The following is an 18,907-nucleotide window of genomic DNA, read 5'->3' as shown; positions in this document are numbered from 1 at the left end:
GGTCCCCCCATGTCAAAAAAAGCCCGGTCTAGGTAGGGTTAATAGGTTACATATCACTTAGGTAGTGTTTACCTTACAATATGTAGTTCTTATATATGTCAATTTGAAAAGTATTACAAGCAATGGACGCAGTACCAACCTTCCTTGTCAAGAACTGATGTGAGAAACACATTTCTACATCGTTTAAAATGACATGATGTAATATTCCGTTGACAATGGGAAATATTTTGAGTAGATGCGATTACCACTTTACCATCACCTTTAAACACATTGAAATTATTATTCCACATTTCTAACATTCATGGTCACCGCGCTATCAGTCTATATTAGGCGCATTGATTCTATGACAACATCACAAAATACACACCACACGAATGCAAACAAAGTTTTGACAAGTTTCCAGGGTTAAAACAGGCTTGTGCGGCGTAATACTTTAGCACGTTCACTCCAAGTGGCACTATGCTATGGTGCAGTGTTGATACAGCTTACTTTGTGAAGAAAAATCATGTTACAAAATATTCTCTTTGATCATCCAACATGGCAGACAGTGATGACGTCACAGTCACGTGAGTGCCAACACCTACAGCATGTCGGTGGGGCAGCCCAGGATCTCCACCCGCATGACTGGGCGCGAGGTGTAGGTGCGAGGGTGGAACCGGACGTACCGCACAGTCACAGGCCTCTCCAAGAAGTTATACACCGGCGAACTCCGGTCATAGTTTCCGGCAAACACCTGAGGTAACACGTAAGGAGATGGGATTCGCTTTAACCCTCAAACATCGGAAATTTTTTTGTGACGTTAATGCCCGAACGGGGTCCAAATGGACCCCATTTGGTTTCTTTCAGTTTTATATTCCTTTTTGCATTATTTCAGTGACCTTTGCACATATATTGGTTAAAAATATTAAGACGTTTATTTTGGCATGATTAAGTGTTTAAAAAATTCCCGCTCATTATCATAATTTATGCAAAAATTGGATGAGGCCTTCAGGCATGAACATGGATGGGGTTGACCTTTGACCTCATATGATTGTCAAATTGTCAAACTTCTGAAAACCTGATGAAATAATTCCTGAGGTGGAGGGTACTTGGCAAACTGCATAGTATCAAAAGCGACGGTCACAACTCGCCGTGCGTGCTTTTTGTCCGTACGTTTTTGTCGTGGCTACGTCTGCTACGTTTTTTCTGCAAACGTAGGGTGGCCGGCCGAGGGAGTACGTCACTCGCAAGGTGTACGTACGTGGTCTGCACGACACGCCTGGCCGTCAGCGGTTGCGTGCATCGTACGTTGCGCAAGTGGTAAGTGAGTTGCACGTGCTTGCAACGTACGATCTCTGTGCGATTGCCACGTTGCCGCGTACAGGCCGTACCTACACGTGCGGCGTGCGCACGATTTCCTTACTCACTCGCACGTTGTAAGTGCGTGCACCTCCTGTTAACTTCATCATCACTAGCCGCCCTGGTGTCTTCCGCGGCCCGTTTCTTTGGATCTTGTCTGGTAGACTTCTTTTGAGCCTTCCTGGGCATCTTGGAGACGAGTTGGCAGTCGCCCGTCAAGTCGTCTTTATATACTGTAGAAATCAGGTGCGTTGCACGTGCGTTGCACGTGCGGAGCACCTGGTATGGTGCACGTGTGTTCTGCGTGGTCATTGAGCAGGTCAACTTGGAAGTGAGGAGTAAGCACGGATGACGCAAGCACCGTGCGTGGCACTCACGTGCTTCGTGCGCTGTCCGTACAGCAATTGCACGTGAGAATAGTGAAGTTAGACTCACGGAGTCCGTACGTTGCACGCTCATAGGCTGTACGGGGCACGCGCGTCGCACGTACTCGCACGCACGGGTGGTAAATCCGCAGACCGCACGTAGAAAAAGTATTACATGCACTTAAGGTTCTACGGCGTGTCTGCGTGCTCCCAAATCCGTAGGATTCCGTACGGAGGTGGTACTCACCACGCACGGATGCCCTACGTTTGCCCACGTTTTTGCACGTAGACAGCACGCAGAAGCACGTACGGCGAGTTGTGACCGAGGCTAAAGCAATAATGCTTCATTGAAGACATTTTGAGGACATCCGAACAATTTCGTGTGTAGGAAAGTGCAAATACATGGCTGGGGTCCGTTTGGACCCCAGACGGTCTTACATCAGACTTCAGTTGTTATTTTTACAAATTTGTGCCGATCTAATTTTTTTTAGAATAAAAAAAATCAAATAGCACATAAAAATATACGTCTGGGGTCCAAATGGACCCCGTTCGGGTGTTTGAGGGTTAATGTACTGAAACGTGTTTCATCCCAAGGCACGGTTCCAGATATTACATAGCCTGGGTACCATCCTGGTTAGTTTACGTCCGCTCACACAGTCGTGGTAGCTTCTGTAGGAGCAGACGTAAACTAACCATGATGGTACCCTGGCTAGATATTACACGTATATTTAGATCCATGTTTTATCTATAACGAACCTCAGGCACGGTTCTGGATGGTTCTGGCGGATCTAGATCCGTGCTTTCTCTATAACTATCCTCAAGTATGGTTCTAGATAGTCCGCGCACGTCCATGACTGGGGATAAGAAACGATTATCTAGAACCATGCCTGACCCTAACCCTAATAAACAATTAACCCTAGTAAACCTCATTCAGGAATGTAGATAGGCACCAAACAGGTATTTTGGTGACTACATATAAGACAGTATCAAATCAGAAATATAGGTTTGTAATTGATAAGTCAGTATCAAATTCGCAAAGACAGTATGAAATTGGCAGCCGAGGACAAAATCTAATACTGTAAAAATAATAATAAAAAGCAATTTGAAAGTAGACGTAAATATAAGTAGCCTAAATCTCTCTTAGAGTCGGTGACGGTTCTGTAGAAAGGGTGGGGCTTTTTACAACCAGAATCCGGTTTAAGCCTGTTCAGTCCGGATCCAGTCCACACCTGAAGCAAATCTTTGAAACTATCCAGAACCGTGCCTAACCCATTTAAGCATAGAACAAGATAGGCACGATTCTGGGCACAATAGATCTGACCTTGTCTGATCCGTCGAGGTTGGCGTACGTGGTCCAGGTCTGCCCATCCTGGCTGAAGGACAGTTTGTAGGTCCGCGCCCACTGGTTGTAGTCCGGACGCCCCTGAGTGACCACACCATACACCCGACTCTCCTGCCCCAGGTCCACCTGTAGTTGCGCAGGTTATTAGCTTCAGGTTTGAAATACACACAACACGTTTTGTTCTGCATCACCTAATCGAATCGGCAAAACGCCGGAAGGTCATCCGACGTCGACCCGCAGTCGGGCTGATACGGAATACACTGTCTTGTAAATTCTACATGTACGAGTACTAACTTTCATTTCAACCTTCGAATCATGTATCCGATTTTCATGAACGTGAAAGGTGGTCGAAATATTCTATGGAACTTTCGCAGGCCCGTGTGGTAACTGATCAGAACGCCGTGTGATAACACGTACGTCATTTACGTCACGTCCTGATACGTACGTCATCGTCGTCAAGTACGTCATTTCCATCAAAATTATAAGATCCCCTGACAGCCTACAGGCTCATAGCTACCTTCATCCACTCGGCGTCCATATTTAGTGACCTTGCTAGCCACCCCTTGCGGTTGGTTCCAACTCTCCCCATTTTCGCCAGAAACCGATTGTCGTATACGGAAGTCGCCGTGATGCTGCTGTCCGGAATGGTACCGGTTGACATTCCCATCTTCCTAGTCCGGCAGAACTCTGAAAACGGAAAATAATACATGATATCAGTGTACTGGTAAAAAGTTCCGGAGGATAGAAGATGCCGTGATGCTGCGTGATGCTGCCGTCCGGAAAAGTGTCTTTTGACACGGCCAGCAGCCTAGTCCGGCAGAGCACCGAGCAGCGGAAATCCGGTAGACAGTTCCGGAGGACGGGGAAAAATGCTACATGACATGTCACCTTAAAGACGATATCACAAGCTGTCCTTTAAAGTTTACGTACCGTAGTAACAAGTGTTCGCACTCACGTGACTTGACACGATGGATGGTGCAACCTAGAAGCCGTTTTGCTATACTAGTATTGAATATGCATATGAAGTTACACAACATACAGGTTTAACCTGGTGTTAGATGTTTATCTGGAGTTAGCAAACATTACTATTACACACTCAGCCAGTTAACACCTTATGTTTACATACATGACAATTACAGGCAGATGTCAATCTTATCTAGTCTCCACCTGACCCAATTTTAGCCGAATCCTGCAGTCCATAACCACTTAGTAAGGCCTGCTGGAGGGTGAATCTTACCGGCGAACCGCTCGTCTTGTCGAGCGATTGTCTCGTTCTGACGGGCCGCCAACTCTTCCACGACAGCAGCTGTCTCGTTCTGACGGGCCGCCAACTCTTTCAGGGCAGCAGCTGTCTCGTTCTGACGGCCCGCCAACTCTTTCAGGACAACAGCTGTCTCGTTCTGACGGGCCGCCAACTCTTCCTGATGAGCCAACAAGTCGTTGAGCCGCGAGGCGACTGCCTACAGAACAGAACGACAGGAGGTACGATTGTGTAGTAAGGCCACATTGATTTGATTATATGGATGACATCCTCAGGGAGCCCCAAAACTGATGCGCGCGTGCGAATAAAAAAAAAGTTTTGGAAAAAAAAAAGTTGTTTTCATTGTGAAATCTACGTGGTCATGAGGGTTGAACAAATGGGACAGAATATGGTTTGGCGAATAATCTAATATTCAAGTTCATTTCCTTACAATTTCATCTTTTTTCGCTTGATTTTTAGCATTCTACGACATTGGTATAGTTTTTACTTATTTTTTTGTAACTTACGGTATATTTTTGCTTATTTTGCAACTGTTTTGTACGATTTACAGTATGGTTGAAATTTTTTTTATTTTTTGGAAACGGCCGAAAATTCATGCGCGCGCGAATGTCATCCATATAATCAAATCAACATGGCCTAACCTCAACAGTACGTATCCACCTCATTTCTTAATATTTGGTTCCCAGTGGGGTCGTGTAGCGCAACGACGGCGCAATCGACTCAGAACCAAGAGGTCCCGAATTAAAATCCAGCCACGGCACTGATCCTGTACCTTTGGGAAAGGTACTGAACACGAATACTGTGCCCTTTGGAAGGCACTTTACACAAAGTTCTTTACTTAACTTAGGTTTAAAAGAGTTTGTCTGCTGCCCTTGCTTTTGGCCGCGGTATAAAAATTAATTTTGTAAAGTTTTATATTGTTAAAAAATAACTATAGTGTCACGTCATAATGCGATAAATGTTGACATAGGAAAAGGAATACCGGGTAATTTTGGAAGCAAGAAAGGAGAAAGTACACAGTATTTATGTGCGTCTGTAAAGTAGGGACACCCCCCCCCGAGCCCCACCCCCACGAGGCCCATTTTTAACCTTGGTCTCTACAACGGTAATGTGCCTACCAAAAATCCTGAACAGCCATTTGCATATACTTGAGTTATCCTGCTAACAAGCGACAAACAAAAAAGGTCCACTGCAGTGACGTAGGGACCCCCCCCCAACGAGGCCCATTGTTGCACTTGGCCTTGGTCTGCCCAACGGTAACCTGCCTGCCAAAGATTATGAACGTCGAGCCATGCCTTCAAGAGATATTCCACTAAATCCACAATGCCCCACCCCACAGCAAACTGATATTATAACCTTCTCACGAAGGCAATAACGTCACCCTACGTACAGAATATATGTATGCGGCAAACTACGTACAGATATATGTCAGCGGGAATAATAAGGTTTAACTATTCTCTAATCAGTAGTCTCTAAGAATCTAAACATTCTTTAATGTATTTCAGCGGCTTGCTACATATAGACGAGCGTTAACTTGCTACACATTTGCTCTGCAAGAGGATACTAGCAGAAACAATGTAACAAATAGGCCGCGTTTGATGACGGTCAGCTCACAGAAATACATCAAAGAATATTGATTGTTTAAATCAGAGACTACAGGTTAGAGAATAGTTAAACTTTAATGTTCCCGCTGACATGTACTAGTACCCCATATTTCCCAACCCGGGGCCCGGCCGGGCAGTCGTCTGGAACGAAAATTATGATATAAGACAGCAAAACACAAAAACGTTTTAGAAAATTAACCATAAGCACTATTTGTGTATAGTCTTAGTACAAATTGTTTATTTTTAGTTCACGCAAACAACCCAGACGGGCCCCGGCTTGGAAATGTGACCATGATCTTAGCTTTTCTCCTTATACATTATCTTTATTTGCGCTGTTAATGCAGAAACACACTGCACGCAAGCGAACACACCTTCACTTCCGTCAGCTGGCCGAGTGAACGTCGGAGGGTCTTCATTTGGTAGTGCATTGTTTCCAGCATTCCTGTGGTGAACACAGAAGTTCTGAACATTCAAGAAGGTTCTTAAAGTCATATTTATGTAGATTGTTTGTTTGTTTGTTTGATTGTACCATAAGAGTGTAATTATCCTAGCCCTGCAAGATGACGAGTTTAAATTAACTGCCATGCAAAAAATGAATCTTGGAATAACTGAAAACATGAAAAGCTGTAAAGTGGATATACGTTCAGGACCTCATTGTATACTTTATCAATTACATACATGTAGTATAGCGTATCATAGCACCTATATGTAGAATTTTAGCAGATTTTAGCCAGTAATTAAGTGGGCATTCTGTGAAGTGTAGTACTCATAAAACCAGTATAGTACATATACATCTGCTCTTAATAAACATAGTATAGCGTAGCTTAGCACATATGAGGTGTTCTAGCTCTTAGTCAGTAGTTCTATTCAACATTCTGCCAGACATAGTACCAGTTAAACCTATGTTTAGAATTTGATAGCCCCATACCATGACCACCTAGTAATCATATTATCTGTCATACATTGTACACAATAACAAGGTCATTCTTTGCAATGCATGATTGCTTCAGTCTACCCAGGAAAATAACCACTGGCTTGCTTTAGTTTAGTAGATGTAGGTTCCTGGGCTTTAACCATCTCAATTTTTTTTTTACCGTCAACCCCAGGTCAACCCAAATCGCGAAAGAAAATTACCGTCAACTCGAAAAAAATGATTACTTATATATATATATATTTAAGAATGTCTGCCTTTTACGATCCGGTGACCACATTACGCTCTCCCGCACGTGCACACTTCATGCATTCAGTGTTCAAAATACCCGTCTCCAGTCTGCAATTTGCAGATAGACTTTCGAATTGCAGAATGTAAAATTATAGAATCTCCAATTTTCCAGAAAAAAGAAAATCTATAGATCTCACAAGGAGACAACACGCAATGAACAACCTTCTATTCCCTCTGTTTTGACCCGCTCAAATCTCGACGCATTTCAAGCCGCGGCGGCTTTTCAGTCAGCTTCGTCATGCGAATGAGCCTAGTCAACCAAGTTCATAGAACTGCATCAACAACAAAAACTCAGGAGTTACTGTTTTAGGCTGGGGTCACATTGTCAAACCGGGGCCCGGCCGGGCAGTCTTACGGAACGAAAAGGACGATATAAAAGCCAAGAAAACACATAAAAAGTTTTCATTAATAATCATGGGCACTATTCCTGTATATTCTTGATATAAATTGTTAGTTTTTCGTTCATACAAACAGTCCGTCTTGGCCCCGGTTTGAAAATGTGACCTAGGCATTTGGTGGTGTTACAGTTTGTAGTAAAGCCGGCTTACTGGACGTTTCTTGCAGCTGAAGTATCTCCGGGTTGTCGGGAGAGACCGTGGCCGCCTGCGGGCTCAGCCTGGGCAGCAGTAGGACCAGGAACGCAGCAAAGAACTGCGGACGAGCCTGGAAGGCTACAGGGAACTGCGGTAACGGCGACATCTCTGCTCCTCTGGGGGGTAGTGTAGGAGCGAGTCGGTCCGGGGTTCTATGCAGTGTTAATTAAGTACTGGTGCGTTGGTCATCAACCATACAAAGGAACGGTCCATTTCATGGTGGGATGTTGCAGAAAATGTTTGAATAAAAATATGACCGACTCAATGTATTCATTCATGTATACATGGATGGTCCTATTCTAGTTTCTCTTAACGATATCACTGTGCTCAAGGTCCTTAAACTTCTAGAAGAGTTACAATGTATTAAACCCCCTCCCGCAAAATGGCATCTTCTGTGCATCTCTCATAGCACTAAGCTAAACGACCTTGAACAGGGACGTTAACCGGACGTAAACACAAGACGTCCGTAACAACCAGAACTAATCTAGACATCAAAGCCAGCCGCGCATGCGCATCACCCCTAATTAACACGAAGGTCGCTTGTAAACAGGTTTTGACAAAACACGCCCTGACATGACGTAAGCAAGCATTTTCTTCAAAGATTAGGCCATGTTGATTTGATTATATTGATGACATCCGCGCGCGCATGAATTTTCGGCCGTTTCCAAAAAAAAAAAAGTTTTCAACTATACTGTAAATCGTACAAAACAGTTGCTAAATGAGCAAAAATATACCATAAGTTACAAAAAAAAATTTAATAAAAACTATACCAATGTCGTAGAATGCCAAAATCAAACGAAAAAAGACGAAATTGTAAAGAAATGAACTTGAAGACTAGATTATTCGCCAAACCATATTCTCTGCCATCTGCTCAACCCTCATGACCACGTAGATTTCATAATGAAAAGAACTTTTTTTTTGCAAAACTTTTTTTTATTCGCACGCGCATCAGTTTTGGGGCTCCAGGAGGATGTCATCCATATAATCAAATCAACATGGCCTTATTAGAAAAGTCTTTTTACCCATATATTTCAACAACAGTCGGTTAGGTAGAAAACAAAAGGTATGTAAATCGTGTTCTTTGGTGGAAACTTTCCGTGCGTCTTCTGTCTACCCATGCCTACTTTACTTGAACATTGTAGCCTGGAGTTCCTGTTAGATTTAGATCCGCCAAAGCGTCAACAGTAGAAAGGTGGACTAGAGAAAACACGCCTGGACTCCAGGCTAGTCTCCAGCAGACTAATGTTTCAACGCAGGTTCAAAATGCAGTGAAATTTAGCCAGTAGGAAGAATAATTGTAGATTGGAATCCATCCGTGAACGCTTTGTCCCCGCTCCTTCCTCCGCTCTGCTAGAACAATTGGCCAAGGGAATTTAATTTGGCCACTGTAGATTCATTTACCAACGCCAATAGGAGGGGAAATTAACCTTTTCTAATATTACAATTCTAATGCTTCCCTTCGAAGAATAGTCGGGAAAGCCTGGTAAAGGCGCTGCTCATTCCCGTTTCATAAACGGTCGTCTCCTTTTCAAACGGTCGATGCCATATCGCAGAACGGCAAATTTTAAGTGTATCACGGTCCATCCACACCCTGATGACTCTTTGCATAGGGTTATAATCGGGGTGTAGATTACGGTGTTAGAGTATGCTAGCCCGGTTTGGGGAGGCCTGCCCAAACGCCTCTCAGATATGCTTGAAAGTGTGCAAAAGAGATGCTGTAGGATCATTGGGATTCCAGTTTGCCTTCTTTGTCCACAAGGCGAGATCAGGTCACTCTTCGCACAATTCAGAACATCCTGAAGGATGCTGATAGCCCTCTGCTTGACTTTGTATCCTCTCCGACACAATGTAATTACAACCTGCGTAGAGGTAAACCTGTCACTGCCTCAACATCTAGTAAAACGAAAAGACATGAACAGTCTTTTGTACCCCGTGCGTTGAAGCTGCTGTCTAAAACCTGATCCTTGTATACATTTATAGCGGTTTTATGATGTTATTCTTCTTTAGTAATACTGATTTTAGAATGTTTAACTGTTCTCATTGACGTGATAAGCTTTTATGATGTATTTTATCGCTAATTATGCAGATGCATGTGAGATTTTATGCTATCTATTGTAATAATTGAGTACAAGTTGTAAATATAATTCGACATAATTCATGCACTGATGTGACATGCCAGTCGATATTCAATAAAATCTGAATCTGAATCTGAAAAAAATCTGAATCTGAAGAGACGTAAATTTGCGAGGGTGCTAAATCTGTCCCTCCCGTCCCCTGAATGCCACAAGTTCCTGAATGAATTATTTTACAAACAATAAAGTCAAAGCAAGGACGTTATATCAGGTGTTGAATCTCCTTGGCAGAAAATAAATTTACAAACGTCAATGTCTGACAAACCTGCCTTCAAAATTCATTCTGTTGGAATATAATTATGTTCCTATTCGAAATGTTTATCTAAAGAAGACAATTAGATTTGACATATAATTGAAAAGCGTTGCGGGAGTCGCGGCTTGACTTAAGCTGGGGGTGATTTAAGGACAATAAACTTAACACTTTACAAGAGCAAGAAGACATTTTACGTCACATCTGTCACCTTCTATACCTATTCACACTAGGGCATTTTTATCGTATCTTTAGATAGACAAAAATTTATGAAAATGATCACATGTAAAACTGGTGAACCTCTCCCAAAGACAAACATAGACATTTTTAATCTACTCATGTCATGCCCCGGCTCCATATCTACATGCTTAGGACAATATATATGCAGTGCATTGCAAAAAAAAGAGAAAGCATTGTAACAGATAGCAACGCCTAACTCATATCATACCATACGCCGTTTACGTCCATATTCCTGCACTAGTAGTATCTTAGAATAAACTTGATTGTATTGATCACATTGTTATTGATGCCATACTTTGTACCATGTACAACTGCCAAGCAATAGTTCAATCTAGTATTGTATCGTATCGTATCGTATTGTATCGTATCGACTTGTTTCTGATCCCGGTCGCGGTCACACAGGGGAATTAACGTTACACCTGTCCTTGCGTTGAAGCTAGATAAGCTGCAGTTTAACAAAAACCGCTATGTGTCTCTCATTGAAGGTTAGGGGTTGAACATGACGGGGGTACTTTGACGATTTTTTACGGCTTATCATCTCTCGAAAATAGTGTCCTAGAAGTAGGGAGTGCATTGATCTTCACCGAACGACGACAGGGAAAGACTATCGTAAAATTGGAGAAGAAATCACCACATTGTTTGTATGTTAACTCCGCCCGACGTCAGCTATTGCTGTCTGTAAGGCCACACCGACTTCATTTTATGGATGACATCCTCCGAAGACCCCATAACTAGTGCGCGCGGGCGAATAAAAAAAGTTCCGGCCAGAAAATAAAACTGCTACTAATCCACAGGAATACAAAGCTGGTATTGTGAAGTTGCGGAAGTACTTAGCGACGTATACGACAAGCCGGCACATGCTGGCTTTTTGCATATCTTATGAATCGCCACGGTGGACGTGATTTTTTTTTATAACAGGCGAAATCAATGCGCGCGTGGATGTCATCCATAAAATTAAGTCGGTGTGGCCTAAGTCTGTGTGTTGTGTTGTCATGCATTTGAAATAGATAAATGTTGACCCGTGAACCTGGCTGCACTTATAAGTCTAACGTAATAAATCCTCATGAAAGGCTTAAAGTTTTGTATGTATTTGCAAAGCCGAAGTCCTATATACCGCACTCAGCATAGGTGGGCAAACTCTAACCTCTTTTAAATGGTGATACTTATAAGATTGCACAATGCAACTTATTAACTGATCGTCACACAAACAAACCGGACACGTCTGATCTCTTATGGTTTAAATACCAGTTTCTCTGGTAAACAGGGCATTGTGAAGTTAGAAACCTCTAATAACCTGTAAACGTAAGCGTTTGGGGAGTTTTATTGATCTCTTGAAATTAAAATGCTCTGACATCAGTGAGTATGTGCCATTTATATAAGGTATTTGACCGATTGTATAGCCCCACCCACATCCATCAAAAGGTAGCAACGCAAATTAGAAACATACAAGTACAAATACATGACGCACATGCACCCACTCTCTCATTGGCCAGACCGTTGATTGCCATGCTTTCATTGGTTGAACTGCCAATTTTGATTGGCAGGAGTCCGAAACTGGCTTCGACCGGAGAGGCTTGTTATTGTACCTGTCTGATCCTGCACGAAATGGCCACCATGATGCTAGCGGCAATTTTCGTCGTTCTGAGTCGTAAGTTGTTACATTTTACTTCCTATGAGACATTGTATTGCTTTTTTAGTATATAATAGTTAATACAGAAGATTTTTTATTGACACAACAAAAAAGGACAGTGACTTGCTAAATACACGTGTGAATAACGTCATCTTACGTACATGTATATGTATATGTATATGTATGAGTATATGTATGCCGTAACAATAACATGTGGTCTCTAAGATCGAAACATTCTCCTATTTGAACACTGCATTGGTTATTTTCCCTGAGAATGTAGTTGAATTTATCTATAGGATTTAACGTATTAAAATCAAGTGAACAAGCGGAAAGAAAGGTGAACAGCAATAGGCACTTATCATTGTTTAAAAGGACACTTACGTAACAAGAGGCGGAAATTTATCTAACTGTTGTTGTGTGTGTGTTGTGACAGTAGAATAGAGTTGTTGTTTTCCAAAGCAGCACCATCTTGGCATATTGTGTGCACAAACACCAACAAAACTAAGGCTTGCCACACATACTTTTCAACAATATCTGTTCTTAATAAGTAGATCTTTATAGATTTAACGTATCGTTTTCTGATAATTGAAACATTTTGAAATAGGCAGTTGTACTTCAAATCTGTTTTGCTTCTTTGAAACTTTTCTTTGAGCAGTGATCGCGACACGCGGATCCGTTGCGCAGTTCCCGGTACAGGGACTGCAGCCTTTGCAGGTGAGTCCGCTCGGTGTTGTTGTAATGCATTTCTGCATAGTCAATATGGTCAATAGTCATAGTCAATATAGGGAAATATTGCGAAATTATCTTAATCAAAGGCATCCATTGCAGTTTTTTTGGGCTTGGAAAGTCAATTATTGTTCAAGCCAATATTCTAGTCATTTATCTACATTGTGAGTTGAGACCACACTGTCTCAATTTATATTGACCTTCAAGTTGCAAAAGTTCCCAAAAGTTGAAAATGAGCCCTGGGCTGATTTTTGGGGTACCACCAGGAAAATAAAGGACTCAACTTGAGGCTTGTTTCAGTAGAAAGTAGAAAACACAGCTGTCAGCCATGTTTGTTTACATTCTTGGTGTTGTTGTGATGCATTTCTGCATAGTCAATGGGAAATATTACGAAACTATATTAATTAAAAGCTTTCATTGCAGTTTTTAGGGCTTAGAAAGTAAATTGTTTGTCAATCCAATATTCTAGTCATTCATCTACATTGTGAGTTGCAATGAGGCCACACTGTCTCAATTTATATTGACCTGGGATGATTTTTGGGGCACCACCCAGAAAGAAAGGACTCAACTTGAGGCTTGTTTCTACAGTTTTGAATGCCCGAAGTATGACTCAAATCTGCTAATGTGAAGCAGTATGTGTCAATATCATAAAGATTGCCTTATTCAGAATATTTCCAGTTTTGCTGCCCTAAAATGGCATTGGATGCCTTTAAATACCTCCATTACCAGCGGTAAAACCCAACAGATACACACTGGCATTTACTTTCGTACAAATGTGAAATACACGATGCATGTAAATTTAGACCTGGGGAAAATTTTTGAACCTTGAGATTTACTTACCAATGGCGAATGCCATACAGGACACCGTCTTCAATAATGTACGTGTATGTTTTACCATTCGTAGAGTGATCAAATCCATTTGCTTCTTGTCCTTGTTACATTAAGCACAGAATTTAGACCCGCGGGTGAATTGCTGACAATGCTGACAATTTAAATTAAATGAATTTTACTAGATGCCATTACAAAGTGCCAGAAACCGAAGCTTTTAATTATACAAATATACCAAGTCAGCATCCTGGTTTGTGCCGTGCGACATTTGGACTACAAAAGATGTTTGCCAACACTCAAACATTCTCTCACCCGCATGTTTGTAGATTGTCATGCAGGTTGAGTGTTAGAGCTGGTACAGTTTGCTATTTACTAACTGTTCAGATTATTTAGAGATATTTATTTGACCAACTATTTGCCATCCCAGGCCAGGCTCTGATAGTATGTTTTAAGTACATACTGACATGTAACATGTGACAACACATTGTAAATATAGGACAAATGGCTAAATGCAACAAATCCCGCTAATGACTGCCTCATTCAATACAGCATTAGCCTCATTTGTATGTTAATCCAATATGTTGCAGGAGATGCCATAAGTTGTACCTTTTTCAACTGTCGTGCATTTAACTTTCTTAACATGAGGCGAATGTTGGAACGGTGTGCAACCAAACTCAAACCGCGACCCCCATGTAAAAGACACGCCCATTTTTCGTGTATATCATGATCAGGTTATTGAAGCAAAATAGACTAGTGCTTACAGCATTTAAACTGTAAAAATATATAACTACTGTAACCATATAGTTACCAAAAGTGTGCATAAAGCGTTCATTCCTTCGAATGCGTGTTCCGGTTGAAATATGTATTTTTTTCCGCTGATACCCCTAGCCTTGTTTCTGTAGCTAAAATTTTCATTACTTAAATATTTGCATATAAACTACCGGCCTAGCAGCCATATCAAATCCATCACTGCATTAATGACAGAAAAAATGAAAAAAATGACGTAGATAGATAGATAGATAGATAGATAGATAGATAGATAGATAGATAGATAGATAGATACATAGATAGATAGAGATTAATAGATAGATGGATAGATAGACAGATAGATGGATACTTAGACAGATAGAAAGATAGATACATACATAGATATCTAGATTGATCGATAGATGAATAGATAGATAGATAGTACTAGATAGATAGATAGATAGTAGATAGATAGATAGATAGATAGATAGTAGATAGATAGATAGCAGATAGATCGATAGATCGATTGATAGAAAGAAAGATAGATACTAGTTAGATTAATAGAGATATATATAGACAGATACATAGATGAATAGATAGATACATAGATAGATAGCAGATAGATCGATAGATCGATTGATAGAAAGAAAGAAAGATAGATAGATAGATACTAGTTAAATAGATTGATAGAGAGATATATAGACAGATAGATAGATGAATAGACAGATAGATAGATAGATACAAACATACATAGATATCTAGATTGATCGATAGATGAATAGATAGATGGATACTTAGATAGAAAGATAGATGAATAGATGGATAGAAAGATAGATAGATAGATAGATAGATAGATAGATAGATAGATAGATGAATAGATAGATTAATAGATAGGTAGATGAATAGATGGACGGATAGATAGATGAATAGTTAGATAGATAGATAGTAGATAGATAGATGGATAGATAGTAGATAGATAGATAGATAGCAGATATATCGATAGATCTATTGATAGAAAGAAAGAAAGATAGATAGATAGATACTAGTTAGTTAGATAGATAGATAGATAGATAGATAGATAGATAGATAGATAGATAGATAGATAGATAGAAAATAGATAGATAAGTATCAACGGAATTTTTAACGCACCAAATATCTTTTAGCATCCTTAGTCGTCACCGCTAACTGTGATGAGTTTTCTTGCCACTTCTATTCCTTCACACAGGATCAATGCGCTCATCTTCAAGAGGAAAACTCCCATCTCACCGGAACTCTGGACCAGCTGGAGTCGTGTGTGCAGGGCTGTCTGAGAAACAGCTTCTTTCATCAAACTGGTACAATTTTCTAAATGTCTTAAAACATCATTGCTTTTCGATCAAAGATTTGTCACTAAAATCACTACTTAAAAGCTCAATGTTTTAAAAGGCAATTTGCAAATTGCGTTTCCAAATCCGTTTACATCAAATACTCCTCGAACCTTTTTTTATCGTTCTCCCTAGAGAAACCCGTACAGCCCGATCCATCAGCTCCTCTAAAAACAAACTATGGACAATACTTGATAAATACTTGACGACAATTACTTAGTAAAACTGTAAAAGTTCAATAGAATTGTATTGACAATGTAAATATAGTGCACAACGTAATTATATAGTAAATGCATGATGTCTTGGCCAATTTTTATAACCTGTTAACCCTAACGTAACGTTAGACTGCAACATCTGTTATGCAATAGTATGTTAACCTGACATGTAAATATAGTACACATTGTAACTGTAGTAAACACACGACGACTAGGCCGGATCTCATAGCTTGTTAACGTTTGGCCGCAACATCTGTTATGTAATAGTATGCTTATCTGAAGTGTAACTGACACTGTTAACTGTTAACTGTTCCGAATTGTTTATGTTATTGTTGTGAGGGCTAGCCCTTTATAATAGCCTCCGGCTAGTTGGGCAGTCCTGGCTGTATACATATGTCTTATGCAGCCTAATAAATCAAATCAAATCGTTCTGAGTGTAATCATAATAGTATTGTGTATATTGCTTGAAAAGATTGTGAACCTGGGATACTTGCTTACTACCCTCTGGACAACGATTTCAAGGACCATTGCAATGCATTTCACGCAACGCCGCAAGGGGGCGTCTCGATCGACCATGCAACGGGTCAAAATGGCGCCGCCAGGTTCGATGGAACAGGTGAGTCTTTTAAACCATTTTTATTTAACCCTCAACAGTACACCTTCCCGGACTGATTAATCTGTACACCTGGGGTCCGCGCGGACCCCAGAACAGTTTTTTGCTAATTTTTAGAAATTATCAACATGCTACCAGCTCAATTGTTTTGCAAACTGATGTGGAAACCTCTGTGTCCACATTACATACAAAAATCATACATTTTGAACTTTTTCTATTTTTTGGTGAAGAAAAGAAGACAAGAAGAAATACCCGATTTTTAAACCCATTTCGGACTGAAGGGGCTTTTGAGGCCCAACTTTGATCTCAGATAGCGGCTAAACGGCTTGCGCTAGAAGTATCAAATTTGGAGACCTTTCCTAAAATGTCTCTGGAAAAAAGTTCATATTAGTTTAATACTAGTAAGTTGATGTTTTTTTGTGTTGCCATGGCAACGGGTTTCTAGCAGGCAGTTTTTTTGAAAAGTAATTTTGGTTTAAACATAAAAATTTTCTGAGTTTTATATTAAATTACACTTCTTTTCCAACATGAATAACATCTTACATAATTAAATAAAAGTTAAATCATTTAATATGCATAGAATATGCTAATTTGATGACGTCATTGGTCAAAATCCAATATGGCGGACTATATTATTAGCTCTGACGTCATATGACGTCATAATTACACCAAAGTTAACAAAATTTAATTCTAGTACTACACCATTTTCTGAAAACTTGGTAGACATACGATGAGTGCATAAAAACATATAAAAACGGAAATAAAGTAATGTATAAGAACGCCAGTGTATCCATTATGATCGAAAGCCGGCTGGGGTCCGCGCGGACCCCAAAAGAAAAACAGATATAATTTTTTTATAAATGGTAGAAACGGAGTTTTCTGCACTGTATTGAGAGACAACTTTGTGGGTGACAATTACCTAAAATTTCAGAAAAAAATCTTTAGAAACAAAAAGATATTACAGAATATATAGTGCTAGGGTCCGCGCGGACCCCAGGTGTACTGTTTAGGGTTAAAACAGACCGATGCATTTGTACCGTCTAATATTTTGTAAAGTATTGCCTTCAGAAAGTTGATGATCATGCCAACAGACCTAAAATCCATTACAACATTGTAACATGGATGGGCTTTGCAAATTTACATATATAACATGGTTGTGTCTAGTATGTACAGTTAAACATGATTTAACTTAATGGGAAGTAATGGATCTTAAGGTAATTAGCAATGTAAATCATTTGAAGAATCCCAATTATTTAAACTTCGATTTTGATACTTGAGTATGTTTGACTTAGCTCTGGGTACTTCGCTGGCAGATGTTTAACAAATTAATTATATCCCACTTAACCCTATCTAGACCGGGCTTTTTTGAGCAAGATTTGACCGGGGGGGGGGGGCTCTTTCCCCCCCCCCTCAGAACTCGCTAACGGTATGTCGTATGGCTACCAAATTTTCAGAGGATGGTGTACTACTTAAAATTTATCATATCTACAATTTTGATGTCATTATGACGTAATATGACGTCATTAATGGGATTTTATTGGCCAAAACCGTCTAGATAGGCTATTCCCTGAAAACTAAATGGTATTCAACATAACTTTACCAAAAGTGTTTATGACAGAATATTAGAGTGTACTAAGTCTTATGTTGCCCATAGCAACACCGGTGACGTCATAAAATGACGTCATACATATTTAAGATATCAGCCATCTTGGATCATCAATGTTGAATTTTCAAAAATATTTTTTTTTCGTGATAAAGCCTAAAATACATTGTAAACATACCAAAGACCTTCATTTAAACCTTTTTTGGAAAAAGAAATGGAAGTATTGATGAAATTTTAAGGAAAATAACTTGTATATACCTGTTCTAATGATATGGTCCGCCATCTTGGATTTTGGCCAATGACGTCATCAAATTAGCATAAATTATGCATATTTAATGATAAAATTTACATTTAATTATCTGGGATGTTATTAATATTAAAAACCATGAGTAAATTGACATAAAACCCATAAAATTCTATTGTTGAAACTAAAATTACTAAATTTAGCAAAAAATGCCTGTCAGAAACCCGTTGCCATGGCAACACAAAAATTATTATCTTTTTCCAATGACACAGAATTGTTGCCAACAATATTCTAGGAAAAGTCACCAAGTTTGGTCATTCTAGCACTAGCCGTTCAGACGCTACGTGACATCAAAGTTGGCGCGGGCACTTTTAGCCCCCCCCCCTGGTCTAGATAGGGTTAACGTTGTCCAATGACAAGTGCGTTAATTTACATTGTTAGCATAATGCATCGCTGTAAATAACCAATAGGGAGCCCTATTGTAGGAGTGAAAAAATATTATCCAAACGTGAAAAAAGAACTATTGGAAAATCAATCAGGCAACAATAGTAGCTATTCTTGCCCCATTGAACGCCTGTCTGTACCATATT

The 18,907-nt window shown here is 40.1% G+C and overlaps 2 protein-coding genes across 2 annotated transcripts in view; one reads left to right on the top strand and one right to left on the bottom strand.

Moving 5' to 3' along the window:
* Nucleotides 1–250: 250 nt before the first annotated feature.
* On the bottom strand, nt 251–7,868 carry LOC109476096 (inactive carboxypeptidase-like protein X2). Its single transcript, XM_019776965.1, has 6 exons — nt 7,681–7,868; nt 6,282–6,352; nt 4,283–4,505; nt 3,563–3,732; nt 3,025–3,171; nt 251–733 (listed from the first exon to the last, which is right to left on the bottom strand). The coding sequence occupies exons 1-6, from the start codon at nt 7,829–7,831 to the stop codon at nt 581–583; spliced, it is 915 nt and encodes a 304-aa protein (XP_019632524.1). The 5' UTR covers nt 7,832–7,868; the 3' UTR covers nt 251–580.
* A 4,073-nt stretch (nt 7,869–11,941) lies between these two features.
* LOC109476097 overlaps nt 11,942–18,907 on the top strand; it is a 9,248-nt gene continuing 2,282 nt past the window's right edge. The window contains exons 1-4 of the mRNA XM_019776966.1: nt 11,942–11,995; nt 12,633–12,691; nt 15,504–15,612; nt 16,330–16,473. Coding sequence (XP_019632525.1) covers nt 11,953–11,995; nt 12,633–12,691; nt 15,504–15,612; nt 16,330–16,473 — 355 coding nt within the window. The 5' untranslated portion in view covers nt 11,942–11,952. The remainder of the gene's footprint in view (nt 11,996–12,632; nt 12,692–15,503; nt 15,613–16,329; nt 16,474–18,907) is intronic.

Source organism: Branchiostoma belcheri, unplaced genomic scaffold (genome assembly GCF_001625305.1).
Source record: "Branchiostoma belcheri isolate BF01 breed outbred unplaced genomic scaffold, Haploidv18h27 scaffold36, whole genome shotgun sequence".
Taxonomy (NCBI): domain Eukaryota; kingdom Metazoa; phylum Chordata; class Leptocardii; order Amphioxiformes; family Branchiostomatidae; genus Branchiostoma; species Branchiostoma belcheri.
Note: the sequence above shows the minus strand (reverse complement) of the source record. Positions and strands in the feature narration are given on the sequence as shown.